The sequence below is a fragment of the Schistocerca serialis genome, chromosome 3 (genome assembly GCF_023864345.2).
Source record: "Schistocerca serialis cubense isolate TAMUIC-IGC-003099 chromosome 3, iqSchSeri2.2, whole genome shotgun sequence".
Taxonomy (NCBI): Eukaryota; Metazoa; Arthropoda; class Insecta; order Orthoptera; family Acrididae; genus Schistocerca; species Schistocerca serialis.
In genome coordinates, this window is record NC_064640.1 from 102,819,881 (window position 1) to 102,842,872 (window position 22,992).

Here is a 22,992-nt window from a genome sequence, read left to right on the forward strand (position 1 = left end):
GGATGCAAGATGTCTGTGACATACCATTGTGCTGTCAAGAGTTCCCTCAGTCACTACTACCCATGACCAGAAGTCATACCTGATGGCTCTGGCTCTCCACACCATGACACAAGTACCATAACTGTATCTCTATAAAACATTGGAAGAATGGGACCTCTTCACAGTCGCCACCATACTTGGCAATCACGGTCATTTTAGGTAGTGATGAAATATGATTCACTACTGTACACAATGTGATACCAATCAGCTGCAGTCCATGCTTCCCTGTCATGGCACCATTCCAAATGCAGCAGTTTGTGTTATGCTTTTATAGCCAACCTATGCATGAGATGGGAATTCTGTAGGGAAAAAGTCTAGAATAGGGCTAGTAGCATACTTACGTTTTTCATATAGGAAAATTGTCAGCGCTTGCTGTGAGGTATGATGGGAACAAAATAAAATGTTTCAGCTGTTTGTGTTACACAGTCAATGAGAGAGCTACAGGCAGACTGTGTGTTTCGAAGTAACACATTCGAAAGAAAGGGTGACACATTGTTGTAAGTGGGGATTAAGAATTTAACTGCTCCTTGTCTGAGTTAGTTAATTTAAACTGTGCTAATATCTGCAAACCAAGGGCAGCGTCACAACCCATGTTATGTTCACCCAGTGAAATATTTCTTTGGTATTACGCAACAATCTGCATGAGCACATGGGAGTAGGTAGGTGGCTCAATAATTTTTAATTAAATCATGGGCGAAGATAAGTGGATCAATGATTATCTAATTAAATCGTGGGAAAAGGTAGGTAGATAAGTGTTTATTAATATATCAAATGTGCGACTGTTTTAATAAACAATGATCACCCTACCCTATCCCATGACTTAATTTAAAAACATTGATAAACTTAAGAGTGCTTGTGCAGATTGATTATGTAGTCATTTCACCACCACATTTGATGCATTTTCATGTCTCCGCAATTAATCCACGAGACATGCACCAACGATTCAACAAACGATGTCGCCATGCAGAACTAAATCACTTAAATCAGCCCACTTTATAGCACTCGCTGACATAGTCGCACAACATCTCTCTCAAAACTCACTAATAGGCCGAAAAACAGCAAACAAGACAATGATTTCAATTTTGGCACTAGAAATACGTTGCCTCACTTTTCACCTCTTAATGGTTATGAGAAAGAATTATCCCACTGGCTACACAAACTAACACATTGAAAACCTATGAGCAATAGACGAGCAACAGCATGACTGTCATTGTCCCTGATCTAGATTTTAGCCATTCTGTAGTCCAGCTGCTGCTAGTCTCCAACCAATGATGTGGGATGACACAGAAGGTTGCAGGGAGTCTCTTCTTTTTCTCAGATGGCAGGCACAGATGTGAAGGGGTTACAATGGGATTGTTGCAAAATGCAGATACCTCCTTTGTGGTGGTCAGACAGGGCAGACTAGAACCTTTACCATGAATACAGCTGCACTTAAATTTCCATTCAATCCAACATTAGACCTCTGTCACATCTGAATGCCCCACAAATCTGGATGCTGCAAAGTTCAACTAGCCATCCAAATGGAGATCCAAAACAAGACCCCCTTCAAATCCTGTCAGGTGCCGATAATGCTACCTTACACAAGTATCCAGCATCTCCGTCTACTTCACAGTGATCACTCAACATCTGATGCTGTTCACACACCTTGTACACCCTACTACATCTGGTAACACTAAACACAAACATTAATACACTCTGGTGGCCATTCTACGTGTCTCTGAGAATTGCTACTCTAATTTTTTTACACATCCACTGATGGTTTGTACATGCACAAAGTTACAATGGCATCTGGCCGTGTCTTCTGGGTGCTTCACTTCTTTTGTAAGGCAGTGTATATAAAAATTATTTTTATAATTACAACAAACTATAGGTAGAGTTTTTGGAAAAAGAAATACATTCGATTTAAGGAGACTGACTGACTAATTATAAAGTTTAATCAGTTTTTGAAAATATAACTTAATTGGATAGATGAAAAATCTACTCACCAAGCTGCGGCAGGAGAACACACATGCTTTTTATATGTGTGTTCTTCTGTTGCTCTGACACACTAACTTTTTATGACACAATCACAATCAAGTTTGGCCCACAATGGCAACCTTCAGATGTTACAATAGTAAAAAATAAAAAGGTCATATTAAGACCTTAAAATAAGTAAAAATATTTTTACCAGGTCTACTTGCGAGTTATTTAAAGTGCAATATAAATACATGTGGATCATACTTACTGACTGTGTATGGTGAACTAAAGTTTGTCAAACTAAACATAAAACCAAAAAATTAGGGAATTATATAGAAAACACAAAGTGTACTTTTCTTTCCTACTCTTTGCACATTAGGTGCACACATCCTCTGTACTTGTAAAAACTATAAAACATGCACATTTGCAACAATAGTTCAGTCAGTTATCTTTAAAATATAAAAATTGTACAGGCTGTTACAGCAGTAAAACCAAACTGAAAACAGTCTAAGGTCTTTACGATGAAAGGAACAAAGGAGTAAACCTTATGGTACATATTTTCGACAGCTGAGGATGCTGTTCCTTGGGCTACTAGATATTTATGCCATTTCCCACAAAATCAGATGAGACAACACAGACTGGACACAAGTTGGCATTCTGCTGCCATTCCTCTTCTGGCTACGAGATGTTTATGTTGGATGGGCAGACACTCAGAAGTGAAGATGTGGCTTGGACGTCATAATGATGCATTTTGTCACAGGCAAGCCCTTCATCAACTGGAGAACACATGCAGGACCCTGAAACTACTTCAGCTGAAATGATTGTTGTAAATATTGAAGTATTTAACCCATTGCAAATTCATTCAGCTCACTGAGAAGTTTGTCTGGTTCCTTCCATTTCATAATATAGGTCTCGAGTTGTTCTAAAATATCTAACTGTTAAGGCTAATGCCGTTTTATTGCTGCCAGAGGGGCATTCCTTAAATCTTAAGTCAAAAGTACCTGACTGGGCAATTTAGCTTCTTTCACAGTCACAGCTTGATATTTTATGGACCCCACATTTCCCATATTTATTTTTCTTACTTGGCTAATTATGATACACTTCTTTTTTTCTATTGTCTGATGTCCTGAAAGCAATTTTAACTCCATTCCTCCGGAAAATGTGCTCAATTTTATCTGATATTTTGCTTATGGATTTCCTAGTAGCACATTAGACATTATTAGATGCCACCTGCACATATGGTTTATTTCGTATCTATATAATCTTTCTAATATGGTACATATGGTGTTCACTATTTCTGTGTCATATTCATTTGTAAGAGTGATCAGTCTTAATAAACCTATTTCCTTCTTCACTTCCAGCTGTCATAAGGGAAGCTGTATTATCGATCCTGACATGTATACTCCTCAATTTTTTAGCCAAGTACTATATCTGCATTTTATCTCCACTGTAAAGAATAACTGAACACATATTTTATAGTATACTATTTCTGTAACAATGTCTGGATTCAACTACAAAAAGTCTTTTCTAGCTAGTTAATAAAAATATTTGGTGTAGTTCCCACTAAGCAGTCTCTCACAGTCTGTATCTTGCCTCTTTACATTTACTGTTAAACAGAAAATAGTTATATGACAGAACAAACTGTAATATTTCTATAAATTCTACAGCTTCACCATGGTCATGCATTTACTACACAGAAGATTTATTTATATTATCTAAGGCTTTGTCAATAATAATGTTTGTATGCAGTTTCTCGATATCCATTGAAGCAAACATAGCACTATCTGCTACCTCAATTTTTTTATTTTCTGGGCAAAGGTCGCACTGTTTCTAATATTAAAAGAATTCTTCACAATTAAAATTCACTTTCAATATTTTGTTGAGCTCTCTATTAATTTTATACATAGGACAATCCGCGTTATTAACTACTGCCCTGATTGAATTTTCTTCTTTATGCAATTTAATTTGTGACCTCTTGATGGGTGTTCATGCATTCACAACCTTTAGGTACCTTCTATCTTTAACTGAAAACAGAAAATCCAGAGTATCTATCTTCTGGTCACTTCTTTAAGGAATCACTTTGTTGGGTCTTTAACTTCTACAACATTACTCTACTTACAGAATTTTTCTATCTTCGAATGTAATCATTATCTTGAACCATCATGGCTGTTTTCCCCTTGTTTGCCTTAACAGCCTGAACTTTCTATTTTGAAGCTAATTATTTGGTTTTATAAAAATTTTATTGTCAGTGAGTTCTTTTTGCAAAAGATTCTGTGAACTTCCTACAAACTTTTTGCTTTTGACCACATTAATAAATTGCTCACACCACTCAATTTTCTTATCCTACTTGCATTTTAACATCAGCTATTGTATTTCTAAAAACTGTAGTTCTGTTTTGCTTTCTCCTTGTATTTATTATAGTGTAAACCTTTGTTTAAAATGTATAAACGTTGTGAAAAATTCTTGTCAGAAGCATTGAGTTGTCAACAGATGCACACAAAATGATGAAAACTTGCTAGCTTTCTGATTTTATCAAAGCTAGCAAGTATTCTTCCTTTTTTGTGAGCCTATCAACAACTCAACACCTCTGGTTTTCAGTATGTGGACTCATTTAGGATTAAAGTATTCATTTAAAAGGTAGTGTTCATCATTGTTTAAAAACATGGCAGACAAATTACCAGCCTGTTTTTTTTTTTAAAAAGAAAAGAAAAAAAAAAAAAAAGATGGACTTCTTGCACTTTACTTTTTTGCCGTCTGATCCCGATAAGACTTAAAATTAATAATTTGATTTCCTTGTATCCTCAATTAAAATTGGTTTCTTATGTACATCCTCCTATTCCACACAACAGAAAACTGTACTGTAAAAGCATATTACTGACTGATAGGTGTCCTCTAATTATTTTTTCAATTATGAGCTGTTGTATGTTACAGGTCCCCTTCAATTCTATTTTTACTCGCCTTAACTCATATTTGTGCTCGATTCTTAGCACTCTGAGAAGAATTATTCATCTTTATTCTTGCGTATTTAGGAATTATCCTTAAATATCAACATTTCTTGTTAATGTCAATTTAAAGTTGTTTCTAAGTTCTTTAAGTTTTAGTTTCACTAAAGCTCCTAACTTCTCCAGAAGCCTGAATGCCTAGTTTTGGGAAAAATGACATGCCATTCCTGGGGAATGTGACTGACTTCTTACCAATTTCTGTTTATTTTTTACACTATCACTATACATTGAAGATTTTGTTATTCTGTACAGAAGCAAAAATCTAACAGTGTGCATTCCAAGATAAAATTGATGGGGGAATATGAAAGACAGAAAGAATTTTTTTTAGATTTGACTTATTTATAATAAAAATGGCATAAATACATTTCAAAAATATAGAATACTTACATGTAAAAATGTGACTATCATTGTCCATTCCAATCATCCTCTACATCAGAAACAAGCATACTTTTACTCTAGGATACATACAATAATACAATTTCCATTGTGCCAAGCCAAAGTGAAGAAAGAAACTGGCACATTAAGACAGGTCGTCCTTGCAAATGAACATGATACACAAATAGTGAACAGCATATATATTAAATTAGAAAGAATATAAAGACTAGAAATAAGTCACATGTACAAATGGCATTCATGTACACTGCTACGAAATACATACGCAAAACATCAGACAAAATTCAGCACTTATTCTGCACAAGTGGCTTTAAAATTGATTTAAGGATATCAGATAATATAAAAACAACAGTGTGCTATAACTTGCCACATAAGAATAATAAATATGATAAATCTGGGGTCTATAAAATATCATGCTGTGAATGAAAAAAAGAAAAAAGGCTATATTGCCAGTCAGCTCCTTTTGATTGAGATTTAAGAAGGACATCTAAGCCAGCAACAAGACAATGTTATCTTTACATATGCAATAGAGGGGTAACAATATTGGTAACATTGATAAACAACTACAAATTGTTCATACAGATAAAAAAAGTAAATGGTTAGATATTTTAGAACTCTCGAGATATAATACGAAATAGAAGGAACCAGTCAACCTCTTCAATGAGCTGAACGAGTTTGCAATGGGTAAATATTTTAATATTTATGACAGTCTACTCAAAGCTGAGGTAATTGCTGCATCCTACATGTGTTCTCCAGTTGATGATAGGGATTTCCTGCAACAGAGTGCTGGCTGTGACGTCCAAGTCACATCTTTACTGAGCGTCTCCCCAGCCAATGTAACCACCTTGTAGCCAGAAAAGGAGTGCCAGCAAACTGCAGCAGAATGCTGACTTCGGTCCAGTCTGTGTTGCATCCTCCGAGCTTATGGGTAGTGGCAGATATATTTAGCAGCCCACAGTACAGCACCCTCAACTGTCAGGAATATGTACTATAATGACTGCTCCTTTTTGCTGTAAAGATCTTAGGCTGTTTTAAGTATGGTTTTACTGCTTTAATGACCTGTACTCTATTTTTAAATTTTATGAATAACTGATTGAACCTACTGCAGACTGGACATATTTTATGGTTTTCACAAGTAAAGATTGTCTTATAGAGGATATGCACATGTAGAAGAAGGAATAGGGAAAGAGAAGTACACTTAGTTGTAGCTACATAATTCCCTGAATTTGGTATTATGTTTAGTTTGACAACACATGAACTATTTTTTCACCAAATGCTGCCAATGGGTATGACCCACATGTATTTTAATTGTACTTAACTAAAAAATATATCTAGTAAACATAATTTTACTTGTCTTAAGGTCTTAATACAAGCTTTATATCTTTCCTATTATAGCCTCTGAAGATTACCATTATGGGCCAAAACTGGTTACGATTGTGTCAAACAAAAAACTTACACTCTTAAGTAAAAAAGACATGGCAAATCATGGCTGACACATTATAATGATTCAAAACAATAAACAAAATACAATCAACTCAATGTGTGTTTGTATGTACTTACTTCCAATCGTAGACAGCATCGAATGTAAAAACTTTCTTTCGAGTATTAGTTTCATCCCTGGGATCTGTTATTTCTATGACACCTCTTGATGGATCAACATCCACAACCCTAAAACATTAAAAATGAAAGACAGTTAGTAATGCATTTCAGTGATTTTATTTCACACACAATGATCAAAATGTGAAACTCATTCTGAAATACTATACGAAAGAATTACATCGGGCACAAACATAACTCTGTTTCTCCTCACTTTAGAATGCATGATATACAGAAATTAGGTGATAAGACATTTGAATATAAATTGGGCCTAACACACTCCAGAAGCACTCTGGTAACTTCCAAATAGCCACTAATCTCTCATACACATGCAAAAGCATGCAAAATTAGTACATTGAAATCAGAAATACAAGCCGCTTCAATAGTAAAGAAAAATTAAATTGACAACTTATTATTAAGGAGCTTCCTACAAAAAGAATTAGTCTCAATGTCCCTGACTGCAAAAATGATAAATTTTCTAAACAGATATTTCTACCATGGATGCTGAAAGTGAGAAATAGTGTGGGGCATTGGGGAACAGGCTGAAGGAACAAGTTCTCCACGGAGGTAGCAATAATGTGAAAAACTGTGTGAGGAATTGTAATTTATGGTGAGGATGAAGACAGACTACACGGACACACACTGATCATTACAAGTGACGAGACTTGGGTTTTGGACCAAATTATCTATCTGAGGCTGTACAGCAACTGCCAACTGAAATAATACTATATTGCTGAATACAGCACCAATAAGAATACACCAGTCCATATGACTATATGTTGTAAGAACCATTTGGTGGTATCAGTACTATTTTACAAATAGTTTATGGATGGAATTTGAAATAATTCATGTTGTTTGACTGGAAGAAAGCAAAAGATTTGAAATACTGTATAAAGAAAAAGTAATAATCCACCTGTCCATCACCTATACGTCTTTATGAAATAATTTTCTCTTTTACGAAGCCCATCTGCAACACGCCAAGACAGCATCATTTTTAACTATGACAGATGTTTGTATTTAACATTTCTACAAGCTAGCTCCAAAACAACAATGTAAATATCACTTAGATTCACATGTGTATTGTTCAATGTGTTGTTGGAACTTTCTAACATTCATTGCACTGGTCACCTACAGTGATCTGCTGCTTATTCTTTTTCACATCCTCCAATTTTATTACTATTGTTAGCATCATCATAACCTTTAATTCTTTTTTGATCAAATATAGGTAATAAAAAGCAGATATAAAGCCAAGGGTGGTAAAAAACTATTTAGTCACATCAGACAACATAAAAATCTATTAATTGAGGATGAAACTACAGAAAACTTTCTTTTCTTAATCAGACCCTCACCTTCGATGGCCATCTGCAGTCTCTCTCTCATTCATAGGTCTGCATCTCACTACTACTTGGACAGCCTCATTTGAAACTTCACGAGAGGACTGAAACTTTAGTACGCAGGACGATGTAAACCGAGAAGAGAGAGAACAAACACACAAAATTACACAATAGATAACACTGACATTCCAGTTTTAGTTTTATCTGCTATAATAATATAATGCTTAGTACATTTATCTCAATTAGGATACAAAAATTAACATGCATCTTAATGATGCTAACTGTTGCTCAGGAGTGCAGAATATCTTAACAGTTTTACATAACTGAAGCTATAAAGGATATACAATGAAGGAAAATGTGAATGGTTATTGGTGGGTCTGATTATTATGAGTGTCACACATATGATGAAAAACTTAACTGGAATACACTAAAAAAGGAACATCTAATATTTAAAACATACTACACCCTAAACTCAATAAAAATTCTTTTTAGAATGAAATCTATGAACTTTATCCAGTCCATGAAGATAGAATTACATGAGTAACAGCTTTCATAGAGCCATATAAGATATTCTTTCTATGCTCCATCACAAAAGGAAGGAAATCTCAATATCTTTGCACCTTACCCACTCTAAATTTTTCGCTTCTTGCAATATTTTTCTAGCAAAATATTAATTACAATCAATTATTCACTAAGCTTCCACTCACTGGCCCAATTATGATACTGTTCCATGCAATGTGTATATGAGAGCTCCAGTTTTAATTCACACATGTCAGGTTTTATGGATTTCTGGAGAAATAACAAGTAGTAAAAAAATGAGATATAGGCCATAACCAGATAACTATATGGAATTGGCTTTCATGCCAAACTAGCCAATTTTTACTTCCAAATTGCTTTGAGAGTTATCTTAAGACTTCTACTTTTCCTTTGCACAGACTAAAAACATTTAATTGTAGTGATTCTGCAACGGACATGAATACTGAAGTTTACTTTTAATACATAAACTCGAACATGTATCCAACATCAACTATCATCACTTTCCTCCTACATAATAACAGATGTACTACTAAAGTTAAATATTTTATGTATAGTTCCAGCAAATCTTAGTAATGGAAATAAATATATTGCATAACAAATACAAAAAGATCACACGCAAATGGAAGTAACAATCATCTCTTATACACAGTCCAGTCACATTAATGTCACCACTGCCTACGTTTGACCTCAACGTGCAGTAACTACTCACAGATGGCAGCACTAGCAGAGCAGGGTATATAGCGTGTGTCGGGGGATGTGAAGAACAGCGCAGCTGTTATCGTAACGCTGGAAACTGTGTAACTTATTTGACTTCCAAAAGGGCATGATCATTGGCTTTCGGGCCAAGGGTGGAAGCATTTCCCAAGGGGCTAAGTTTGTAAGCAGTTTGCGTGCCACCGTGGTTAAAGTATACTGGGCATGGCAAAATGGTGATACCAAAATCCAGCGCTGAGGCAAATGTGATGCAATGTGGGCCATAGATGACAGGGGTGAATGATGGTTGCAGAGATGTGTATGGGCGAACAGAAGAGCAACTGATCACCTAGATGAACCAAGGGGCTACCAACAGTGTCCCTTCAATGACCGTTCAGCAGACATTGCTACATATGGGCCTCCACAGCAGGCACCTGGTTCCTGCATCCATGCTGACTTGACTGCTGCTCATCGGTGACAAAGGCTGGAATCTGCACACCAGTACTGCAACTGGATATCCAATGAGTTGTTACAGGTGGTCTTTACATATGAATCATGTTTCGCTCCATTGGGCAGATGGCTGTTGCTGTGTACATCGTGAAATGACAAAGCAAACACCCTGCAACAATTGTTGGAAACGTCCACGCCAGATGAGGGAGCACTGTGCGCTGGGGAATATTTTCTTGGCATTCCCGGGATGATCTCATCCTTCTGTAAGGCACAATGGATCAACGCAAGTAGGCATCTATCCTCGGAGACCACATCCACCCCTACCTGCAGTTTGTTTTTCCTTGGAATGATGGCATTTACGAGCAGCAGACTGCAACATGTCACACAGCTTGCAGTGTATGTGTGTGGTTCAAAGAGCACCAGGATGAGTTTACCACACTCCCCCTGGTAATCAAACTCCCTTGATTTAAGCCCAACTGCGACTCTGTGGGACCTCCTTGATTGGGCTGTTCGCACCATGGTTCCTCAACCGAGAAATCTAGTGCCCCTAGGTACCCCTTCCAGAAACTGATTATCCCACTACATGTCTCGCAGTGGTCCGCTTTGCAAGAAGTGGTTATTCAGGCTTTCAATAAGTGGTCACTTTAATGTGACTGGACAGTCTAATCCCATCAGGCCTTTAGAAACACCAGAACTAAGTAGTTGATACTGAGAACAATAACAACAAACAAATATTTGGTAAGTCCCATTTTCACTTACAAAGCAAACTGTCATGTAGAAAATGTCCTGATGCAAAGGTAGAGTCCCCATAGCTACCACATCACGGACTTCTGACAAGGTCATTAAAGAGGGCATACATACTTAGAATGGAGATGGACACAGAACGAGTGACACCAAAAATCATCTACATCATTTTAAAAACAGTCACCCATGAACTTGCTTTAATTGGTTCAGGAGAGCCTAGAAAATCCTAAACTTGGATGGCCAGATGTGAATCCAGTATCTTAACCACTTTCACCTGGATCAGTTTGTCTCTAATGTATGTGGCTGGCAATGAACAATTCCATACGTAGTTCATGTAGAAGGAACCTAACCAGCTATCTGCCAGGCAACATGGGTGTAGCCTGCCAGATAATTTCCCCATACCACTCTCAGTAACTGCTGTTTACTGAAAAGAAATATACAAAGTTTGGAGGTTTCACTAGTAGATGGCATCAGCAGCTTTGTTAGGCAGCTGATTCTAATTTTTCTTAAACACACTTAAACTCAAGTAAATAAGCATTTACTTTCTGCTGATAGTGAATAGGCAATTATGGAATGAAACCAATAAGACAGAGAGAATTCAAAAATCACCTTAAGAAATTAAATATTTCAGTTACTTTGTATATAAGCATGCATAATCAAAATGTTGTGGGGGATAGAGGATGACAACATTTCATTAACTTTATTGTCTGACTACTTTCACATACACAGACAGAAAAAAATTCACACCACCAAGAAGAAGTTGTGTGACAAACACAAGTTGCTAGGTAAGTTTCTACGTCTCAAAGATGTCTATCCCAATTTCACACTAGTTGCATACGGGTGGCGCTAGTAGTGGCACTATAAGAATGCACATCAAGTTTGCTTTAAATACACACTGTAATGGATGCGAGTGTTAGTTACCTTTGAGACTCGGCATGGCAAGTTGATGTTGGTCAAGAATGCATTTAAGGAGACAAAGATGCCATTATCAGCACATCACTGAGTTTGAACGAAATCATGTAATAGGGCTACAAGAGACTGGATGTTCCATCTGCGATATTGCAAAACAGCTTGGCAGGAATGTAGCCACCATACACAATTGCTGGCAGTGGTGGTCATGAGAATGTACAGTCACAAGAAGACCAGGCTCCAGACAGCCACATGGCACTACTGAGAGGAAAGACCACAGTGTTCGGTGTGGGGCTCTGGTGCATCATACTGCATCTGTAGCAGCAATTTGAGCAGTTTTAGCACCAGTGGCACAAAGAACTGTTACAAATTGATTACTTAAAGAACAGCTTCAAGCCACATGCCCTGTGCATTCCACTGACGCCATTTGTGACTTCAGTGGTGCCAAGCGAGAGCTCATTGGTTCTGCCTTGGTACCAGTGACGGTTGTGTGTTGGTTACAAGGAGGCCAATTGTAGGCCTGCAACCAACCTGTCTGCATGCTAGACACACTGGACCTAAACTTGGAGTTATCGTCTAAGGTGTGATTTTGTATGACAGCAAATTTGTACATCAACCTAAAGACTCTGCTTCTTGTGCTGTCATTCCTTAACAGTATTCTAGGGTGTTTTTCTAACAGGATAACGCTTGTCCGCATAATGCTGTTGTAATCCACTATGCTCTACAGTGTGTTGACATGTTACCTTGGTCTGTTCAATCCCAGATCTGTCTCTAATTGAGTACATCTGGGACATCATTGGACAACAGCTCTAGTGTCATCCACGAACAACATTAACTGCCCCTATATTGGACAACCAAGTGCAACAGGTATCCCACAAACTGACAACTGGCACCTGTACAAAACAATGCATGCACGTTCACATGCTTGTACGTGACATTCTGGTGATTACAATGGTTATTAATGTACCAGCATTTCACATTTGCAATGGCTTATCTGTCGTTTATACTAACCTGTGATCTTGCAATGTTTATCACTAAAACATATTACCTAAACAAATGTATTCCCTGTTTTCATCATATAGAGAGAGGTCTCAAAAATTCCATATTTGCTTCACTCTGTACAGAACCATCTTTTTGCACAGGATATTTTATTTACTCTTCCTAAAATATTCTAATCTTCACAAACAACAGATTATAGTACACATTTTGTCTCCCTAGAGACAATTTTTCAATTATTTTGGCTCCTTTATGTTGCTACATTATGATAAATGTGTCATATTGAGAACTGAATCAAAGTCTGTCTACTACGGATTAGGTACTGCCTGAGAACTGAATCAAAATCTGTCTTCTTAGGTACTGCCAACAGAATTAAACATGCAATCCACATGAGCCAATGTATAGATTCACTCTCCCACAACCCCGTTTTATTCTCTTTAAAACTTCATGCCCATACTCCTGTGATGCATGTAAGACTATACTGTGAAGTAAAACAAGTCAGTCCTCTTGCACTGAATTTTATTTCAGTGAACCCTTAACTGCAGAATGAAGGCTTTTCTTACCAAAGCACAATTACAAGGTACTTAGGCAGTCTTACGTCACAGTCTCCTTCCTAAGGGTGACAGAGAAAGTGAAAGAAAATCATATAAACAAGAAATTCTATGACAATTCTCCCATCCTTCTCACTATATTATGAAAACACTGTAAACAGTCTAGCAGAGTATAACAAAAATACTTTTAGCAAGAGAAAAGCCAGAGAGCATTCATAATTACTACTTTGTATTCAGTAGATTTTGAAACAGTAGGGGAAAGTAGAGATTTTGATATTCTTAACTGATTACATATAATTAAGTATATTGTAATGTTGTGTGAACAATCAATAATGGAACAGGAATTAAAATGAAGTGTTAAATCGACTTTGCAAGCAAGCTTCTTAAACATAATACAATCTGCCCCAATTTGTTTGTTTGTTATGGTTTTAGGGCGCAAAACTGCTATGGCCTAGGGTGCAAAACTGCTATGGTCATTAGTGCCCAGTCTGTGGCTTAGGGAAAGGTAAAAAAAAACCAAACTGGAAATCAGCAGCAATGAGAGCGAACTCAAAAAGTGGGGAAACTAAAAAACAGAAAGAAAGCGTAGAAAACCACTAAACAAAGGGGGATTGTTTTCCCCAAAAAGAGCTTCAAATGACCGACGTCATCTCACTGACACTAATAAACTTGAAGACGCTATCGACTGAGCGCGTGTCATCTGCTAAAATGGAAGATATCTCAGACAACAGCTGTAGACGGGCGCGTAGCAGAGTAAAATAGGGGCACTCAAGTAAAAGGTGTCTCACCTTTCACAGCTGAGAGCAGTGGGGACAAAGCATGGGAGGATCACCACTTAAAATATGTCGATAGCTAAAAAGACAGTGCTCTATCAGGAGTCTAGTTAAAATTACCTCCTCCCGATGACGAGTTCGGGAGGAAGAGGCCCAAGCACATGGAAGAGCTTTCATGTCCCGCAATTTATTATTGAGAAGTGTAGACCAATGTGCATGCCATAAAAGAGCAACACTACGACATAAAAAACACTGTACATCGGCGAAGGGAACCATGCAAACAGCAGGCTGAAGAAGAGAGATGCAGCCTTGGCCACTATATCGGCCACTTCATTTCCACAGATACCAACGTACCCTGGGATCCAGAGGAATGCCACTGAGACGCCCCCAAGTGGAGCAATTGGAGGCAGTCCTGAATCCGGTGGACCAGAGGGTGGACAGGGTAAAGAGATTGGAGACTGAGGAGAGAGCTGAACGAATCTGAGCATATAATATACTGTATCAGCTGATGCCGACGGATGTATTGGACAGCCTGGAGAACAGTGTAAAGCTCCGCAGTAAAAACCAAACACTGGTCGGGAAGCCGAAATTGATTAGGGGTGTTGCCAACAATATAGGCACTCCCAACACCAAATGACGTTTTTGAGCTGTCAGTATAAATTAATGTGGCATCCTTCATTTGTGCGCATAGAGCAGGAAATGCCCGATGATAAATGAGAGAAGGGGTACTGTTCTTGGGAAGCTAACAAAGGTCACGGAGCAGGCAGGTCCGGGGGCGGAGCCAAGTTGGTACTGAACCCTAGTTGTCAAGAAAGTTTTAGGAAAGTGGAAGGAAAGAGAATGTGGCAGTTGACAGAAGCGGACTCCCAGTGGGAGTAGAGGAAGGGCTGCCTGCGTACCCTAAATCCAAGGAGGCGTCGAAAAAAAGGTCACGGGCCGGATTAGCAGGCATGGAAGACAGATGGCTAGCATAACAACTCGGAAGAACATCCAGCGATTGGACAGTGGAGGGTTGGCAGTCTCAGCCCAGAGTCCAGAAGGAGGTCACTGAGCATCCATATTGTTCAAGGGGCATACAGGGAATCCTGTATAGCCACAATCCAAGTATGGTGAGAGTAACACTGGTCAAGAGCTTGTCAGCAGCTCAAGAAGTCACTGGAGTTGTGAAAGGACTCACCAATGCAGAAACGGGTACACTCAAGAGTACAAGAGATGGCTACCAACTCCACAATGAACACACAAAAGCCATTCGGCAAGGAGCTCAGTTCAGTATGTCCCGCATGAGTATACACAAAGCCTATGCAACTAGCAACCATCAAACCATCAGTATAGACTACTTTTTGAACTCTGTAATGCACCAAGGATGTAGAAAAATTGGCGGCGAAGGGCCTTGGGATGAAGTGAGTGTTTTGGACTTTGTGATAGGTCAAGACAAAGCTGTGACTGAGGGATGCACCACAGAGGTGTATGAGAGTGGGCCTAGATGAGACGTGGTGGAGGAAACAGGTGGAATTCAGAGAGGAAGGACAGGAAGTGAATTGCTATCATAATCCCTGATCTGGGCTGCCATTGTGTGAGATGGAGTTCCTTGTTTGGAAAGAGGAGACAGTAGTTTGCATGCTTAGGGGAGCTGCGAACATGTTTAGCATAACTGACAAGCTTTTGTTGGCACAGGATCTGCAATGGGGCGACCGCAGCCTCCACAAGTATGCTATTCACAGGGCCAGTCTGAAAGGATCCCTTCGCAAGTTGAACCTCACAGTGGTGTATCGGATCTAGTATCTGCAATGCTGAGGGCAATGCCAAACCATACGCCAGAGTCCCATAATCAAGATGGGATTGTATCAGGACTTTGCAAAGCTGCAGAAGGGTAGTGAAATGTGCACCCCAGCTGGTGTTACTCAGGCAGCAAAATGTATTAAGGTGCAGACAGAACTTTCACTTAAGCTAGTGACGAGGGGAATCAACATCAATCGCAAGGATGGCTGACATAGTGTTTAGTGTATCTGGGATTGTAAAACAGTTAAGATCCTTAGCCGCCAGGAAGGCATCTGGCCCAGACGGTATCCACGTAAGATTATATGTTGACTATGCTACAAATATAGCACCATTCTTATCCATCATCTATCGGAGATCATTGGAACAGCGGAAAGATCCATGGGACTGGAAGAAGGCCCAGGTCATAGCTATCTATAAAAAGGGTAGAAAATCGGATGCACATAATTACCGGCCGATTTCACTGACATCGATTTGTTGTAGAATCATGGAACATATTTTGTGTTCAAACATAATGACCTTTCTAGACTCTGAGAAGTTCATCTGCAGAAACCAGCACGGTTTTACGAAACAGCAGTCATGCAAGACACAGCTGGCCCTCTTTGTGCACGATATACAACAGGTTCTCGATACCGGCTCCCAGGTTGATGCCATATTTCTTGACTTTCGAAAGGCGTTCAAACTCAGTTCTGCACTGTCGCTTGCTCCAAAAAGTGTGCGCTTACGGTCTATCAGATGACATATGTGGTTGGATAGAAAGTTTTCTAACAGACAGAGATCAGTATGTCATCCTGAATGGGGTGACTTCAACAGAAACAAGCGTGACTTCAGGTGTGCCCCAGGGCAACGTAATAGGTCCACTGCTTTTAACGATTTACATAAACGATCTGGTTGATGGTATTGATAGCAGCATTAGACTGTTTGCTGATAATGCTGTAGTCTACAGGAAAGTAGTATCACATGAAAGTTGTGAACAAATCAATGAGGATCTGCAGAAAATAAATGCATGGTGTAATGACTGGCAGTTATCTCTCAATATTAGTAAGTGTAACGTACTGCGTATAACAAGACGAAATTCCCCATTAATGTACGAGTACAAAGTAAATGCCAAGTCTCTGGAAGCGGTAACATCCGTCAAGTATCTGGGTGTGACTATTAGAAATGATCTGAAATGGAATGATCAGATTACACAAGTAATTGGCAAGGCGAACTCTAGATTGCAGTTTATTGGTAGAATCCTGAAGCGATGCAGTCCTTCAGCAAAGGAAATTGCTTACAATACATTACTTTGTCCTTTATTAGAGTATTGTTCGTCTGTATGGGACCCTTACCAGTTGGGTCTCATTCAAGAGATTGAGAAGATCCAAAGAAGAGTGGCAAGATTCGTGACTGGTACATTTAGCCATCACGAGAGCAATACAAATCTCATAGAAAGTTTGAAGTGGGAGACACTTGCAGACAGACAATGCGCTAAACGGAAGGTGCTGCTCACTTAATTCCAAAATCCGACCTTCGTCGAGGATGTAGAGCATATATTATTATCACCAACTTTCAAATCGCGCGATGATCACCATTCAAAGATAAGGGAAATTATAGCTCATAGTGAGGCGTTCGGACAGTCGTTTTTCCCTCGCGTGATCCGCGAGTGGAACAGGTGGGGGGATATGACTTTGGCGCAAATTGTGCCCTCCGCCACATACCGCTTGGTGGCTAGCGGAGTATATACGTAGATGTAGACACACTAGAGGAGGTATAGCAGAGGCTGCTGCTGGACAATTGATGGCTATGAGAAACAGAGGAACACTCAGTACGAAGTCCTGTGGGACCCAATTCTCTTGGATATGGAGGGTACTGTGGGATGCACCAACTCAAAACCCGGAACATACAGGGTGACAGGAAGTTTTTATAAAAATTAGGAGCAGATCCCAGAGACCACACTCACCTAAGGCTGCAAGGAAAGCTGTTTGAATGGCAGACTCCAGATAAAGCAGATTATCACTAGTGGAATGACCTTAGTGAAAACAACCCAGGGACAGAGCCAGAAGACCCCTAGACTCAAGGAGCCAACGCAGCTGCTGGCTCACCATGCATTCAAGCAACTTACAAAGAACATACGTGAGACTGACTGGGCAATAACTGTCCTCCTCCAGAGGGTGCTTACCCAATTTCGGCACTGGGACAATGATGCCTTCTTGTCATTGCGATGGAAAGTTGCAAGGATATAACGCTGACAGTCCACCGATAGGTGCTTTATCATTTGATTGTGGATGCAGTCCAGCACTGGGACTGTATCAGGGCAGCGGACTAGGACACTGACGAATTCTGGGTGGTGTGCAGTACAAGATAGTGGCTTTTGCTCCACCCGCTGCTTTAGAACATGAAAAGGCTGGTGATAATTCTCAGATGCTTACGCTCGAGCATAATGCAGAGCAAAATGTTCGGCAATGGTGTCTGGGTCAGTGCAGACAGTGCCATTCCAGATAGTATCAGGTACACCTACAGGTGTCTGGTACCCATAGAGACGTCTGATCTTAGCCCAAACCTATGAAGGAGAGGTATGTGGGCCAATGGTTGAAACATACCATTCCCAGCATTCTCACTTCCATTGTTTTACTGCATGGCAGACCAGAGCACAGAGCCACTTAAGGGCAATGAGGTGCTCCATCGTTGGGCACTGCTTATGGCATTGGAGAGCCTGCCTGCGATCTGTGATTTCTGAAGACCACCAGGGTAACGTCTTCCGTCAGGAGGGACCCGAGGAACAGGGGATCACTAAATCAGCTGCTAAAGGGATGGTTGTAAGCGTACTCTGGACTGCCTCACTGACACCTCCACAGGGCAAGGAGCCAAGGGCGATAGCAGAGGCAAAAGAACACCTGTCAGCACTGCTGAGAGGCTGCCTTGGCAGGCATCCAGGGAAGTGACGCTGAGGGAGGGACAGGAAGATCGGGACGTGGTGATTACCACACAGGTCATCGTGTACTCTCTAGTTGATGGATGAGAGAAGACAAGGGCTGCAAATGGAAAGGTCAATGGCGAAGAAAGTTCCATGTGCCAACTGAAGTGTGTGGGTACCAGTATTCAAGAGGCAAAGACCAAGTTGTGCCACCAAGTTTTTGAGATCTTTACCGCAGCCAGCTATCATGGTTTTACCCAACAAAGTATTATCTCTATTGAAATCACCCAAGAGGAAGAGTGGGGAAAGCTGATACACCAATGCAAACAATATGTTCAGAGACACTTCACCACCGTGAGGGAGGTAAACACTGCAAATGACAGTATCTTGAAATGCCCTTACTTAGACAGCCACAACCTCCAAAGTTGTATTAAGAGGCACAAGTTCATTATATAGTGTGTCCAGAAAAAATAGGTAGAATGTTCTTATAATATCCCCAGCATTCATAAAGGGTCGGGGTCCATGTTGCTGGCAACCAAGTCTTCTGAAGGGGAATGCAGAAGGCAGGGAAGTGTTTAAGAGATGATGTAGCTTGATCAGGTGGTGGAAAAAAAACAGCTGAAATTCTACCAGAAAATAATGTTCTTGGTGTACTGTGAGGCCACAAAGGGACCACGAATGCAGATTAGGCCTTAGTGTCACCTGCTGCCACTGGTTCAGTAGTTATGGAATCAATTTACATAGGTTCTGGGTTCTGTTGTGCGGTGTGAACCAGTGTCTCAGGGGCTGCCAGACTCTCCACCCTGGGCACAGGAGTGGAACAGGCGGAATCTGGTGGCGCGAGGGCCTCCGGAATGTCCTCCTCCTTCGAAGGACTTTTTCTTGCCTTTCCTCCCCTTAGAAGATTTAAATGATGACGAGAGCTTCTCTGAATCAATTTCAGGTAAAGATTATGATCGTGAAGTCCTGTGACCAGAAGGTGGTGGCTCCTTCAGTCACTGGCTGTTGTCTAGTTGTAGACTCGGAGAAACCTTAGAAGGAAGTATCTCAAGGGACCCCTTCCTGACAAGAGAAGCTGGAAGGAGGTATTTCATCTCTGGCTTGGAGGTGGAGACCAATGTCCCTGGAGGGTGGGAAGCCATTGATCCCAAAGCAGATGTGGGAGAAGCAACAAGAGGGAAAGCCCCCAACTATGAGGAGGCGGCACGCATAGTTAAGTGGCCCTGAGGGCCCACTGTAGGAGGTGTAACAGGTGGGAGTACCAACACCAAAGGGGGCGACATTGTTGTAGCTGTAGCATATGACATTGTTGTACATGCTGGGTGCAACTGCTCATACTTCCTCTTGCCTCCTTGGCAAGTGGGTCTGTCCAGAGTCTTGTATCTTCTTCTTCTCTCTCTGGAAAACAGTGTAATCTGGTGAGCTGGGAGAATGGTGGTTTCCACAGGTAATACAGATGGCACAAGGAGCATATGCATGCAGTACTCATCCACAATCTCTACAGATGGGGCTAGGGTGGCAACACAAAGACACATGGCCAAATTTCAAACACTTGAAGCACCGCATCGTAGGGGGATCATGTGGTTTCACATCGCATCGGTATAGCATAACCTTGACTTTTTCAGACAATTAATTGCCCTCAAAGGCCAAGATGAAGACACTGTTATCAACCCCAATGTCCTTTTAACCCCTATTTACAAGGTGTACAACTTTGCTTCTAACATTTTTCCCCAACATTTGAGGCTTTAATGAAACAAATTGGTTACACATGTATCATTCAAAGTATTTGCCATCACTGACCACTACTTTCTCCCATCTTTCGGGCAGTGTACGAACCCTGCATCGAAAAAATTGTTCATCTTTTGAATCGATCCAATCTGTGACTTCTTCATGAGATCAGAAGTGTTTGTCAGCCAGGCTATGTGCCATTGATCTAAACAGGTGATAATCAGAGGAAGCAATGTCTGGAGAATACGGCAGATGGGGTAGGACTTCCCATTTCAATGTTTCCAAGTACGTTTTGACCTCTTTTGCAATGTGAGGTCGAGTGTTGTGGTGATGCAAAATCACTGCATCATCAGGCCTCTCGCTGTATTGTGGCCATTTGTCTTTTAATGCTCTGCTCAAATGCATTAATTTCATTCGATAACTAGTACCTGTGATTGTTTCACTTGGTTTTAACACCTCCTAGTACAGACGCTGAGCTGGTCCCACCAAATGCAGAGCAAGATGTCGGAGCCATGACTATTCGGCTTGGCCATCGACATGGAAGCATGGCTGGGATATCCTCATAATTTTTTGCGTTTAGGGTTATCATAACGAACCCATTTTTTGTCCCCAGTGACAATGCATGTGATGCAGAAATCCCTTCCATTTTTGCCTCTGAAGCAACTGTTCACAAACACACAAATGCCGTTCAATGTCTTTTAGTTTCAGCTCGCACGGAGCCAAAGTTCCTTCTTTCTGAATCATGCCCATAGCCTTGAGACGTTTTGAAATGGCTTGTTATGTCACTCCCACTAATCATGCCAATTCTTCTTGAGTTTGAAGCAAGTCTTTACTCAGCAATGTCTCAATACTGCATCTTCGAAAACTCGCTCTCTTCCACCACTATGCCGGTCTATGATGTTGAAACCATCGTTCTTGAAGCGTTGAAACCACTCACGACATATTTTTTCACTAACAGCATCCTTACCATATGTACTTGAGAGCATTCGATGAGACTCGGCAGCTGTTTTCTTCATACTGAAACAAAACAGTAACACCTCCCACAAATGATGAGAATTAGGCTCATAAACTGACATTTTCAATCAAGAACAACTTTATCACACCTTGTACATGACTGACAAAGTGTACATCCCGTCACCCCAAGTTGGCGTGTAGCTCATCAGACTGTAAGAGCAGGCCTCAGTGTAAACCGATGCCCTGAACCAAATTTGACTGTTATGCGGAGTGACAGACACTGATATGTCCCCCACCTTGTTACAAGTGAGCAGTGCCTGTGACTCGGCAGAGGATGCTGTTTCAATCAAACGTGACCCACTGTTCATTTTGGAGATGGCTGAACCTTGCTCAAACTCTTCCTCCATAGTTCATACAAAGAATAAAGACTACGTGGCCAAGAAGGAATTCTTATCAGCCCTTGCACAAACTCATCATTGGGGGAGGGGAATATTTTTCTGCTTGTTGCTTAGCCCTACATTCCTTCCAAGGCACAGCCAGGGAAGAGAAGGGAACATTTTAGGGTAATATTGCTCTGCATTAAAAGAGGACTGCCCTTTCATAAAGACTGCTGGGACCACGTGGCGACGAGTGGGAGGTAACTTCATCTGCTACATTTGTCACTCATCCGCCATAATGCCACCCACTCTGAACTGAGGCTCTCCCCATGAGTGTCACCCAGCCTCAGCAACAACTATCTGGCCAGTAATCTGTTGCTCGGAGTCCCCATGCTCCAGTAATGATGGGCACATACTCCTAAGCAACCATAGGGAGTTTTCAGCTCAGGCACCAACAGTGCAATCCTTGCATGGTCAGGGGGCTACCACCATGCAGGTATTTGATGATCATCCCCCCCCCCCCCAAAAAAAAAAAAAAATAAAAAAAATAAAAAAAATGGGATGGCTTCAATGCTGAGATTTTGGTATATTACCTTATTAAAGGGAATAGAAGAGCACAAAGGTGAAGCACATACTGCACTGGCAACCTTCCCTGCACACTCCACACTTCTGGCAGGTCAAACCCAACTATGGGACCATGTGTGCGTTTAAAGAGAAGTTATAGAAAACGTCTGATGAGGAAACCCACATCCCAATCATAAACCAGGTCCATGTAGATCTGCATCAAGAAAACCATCTGATGGAAAGGAAGAGGGGGAAAGGGATAGAGAAAGTATAAGCTTGCAGCATGGGAAAGAAGTAATGCTGCAAAGGTTGCAGCCCAATGGTATCCAAGCACATACTCTCAAAAGAGTTGTGAGCTGCCTGGGTGGGTGGGTGGCTCCTTTCAAGATCTGCTCCATATGGCAGGTAGATCCAAATGAAACAGTGGTAGCTATCACGAAGGTCGTCATCCATTTCCCACTGAGCAGTGTTTGCAAGGAAAGGTGAGCATGAGAGGTCAATGGCAGTAGACAAACCTGTGGTGGTGCTGAACCGAGTGATGTGACCCACGTTCATCAATACATTGTTTTCAGTTTGTGTGAGATACTCAAGTACTCAACCCCTGGGGAAGTGGTGTTGTACCCGCATAGTGCACTGAGAGCATTAAAATCTACTAGAAGGAGAAAGGAACAGCAAATTTCAGCAAAACACTGTTTGAGGATCTCACCATTTGGTGGCAGGTACA

The 22,992-nt window shown here is 40.6% G+C and overlaps 1 protein-coding gene across 2 annotated transcripts in view; it reads right to left on the reverse strand.

Annotated features, from left to right (window-relative positions):
- Positions 1–22,992, reverse strand: part of LOC126469772 (kinesin-like protein KIF3B) — a 136,733-nt gene that overhangs the window by 104,499 nt on the left and 9,242 nt on the right. For both annotated transcript variants that reach the window (XM_050097002.1, XM_050097003.1), the window contains 2 exons: positions 8,336–8,430; positions 6,951–7,058 (listed from right to left, as the gene is read on the reverse strand). In XM_050097002.1, the coding sequence (XP_049952959.1) occupies positions 6,951–7,058; positions 8,336–8,430 (203 nt within the window). The remainder of the gene's footprint in view (positions 1–6,950; positions 7,059–8,335; positions 8,431–22,992) is intronic.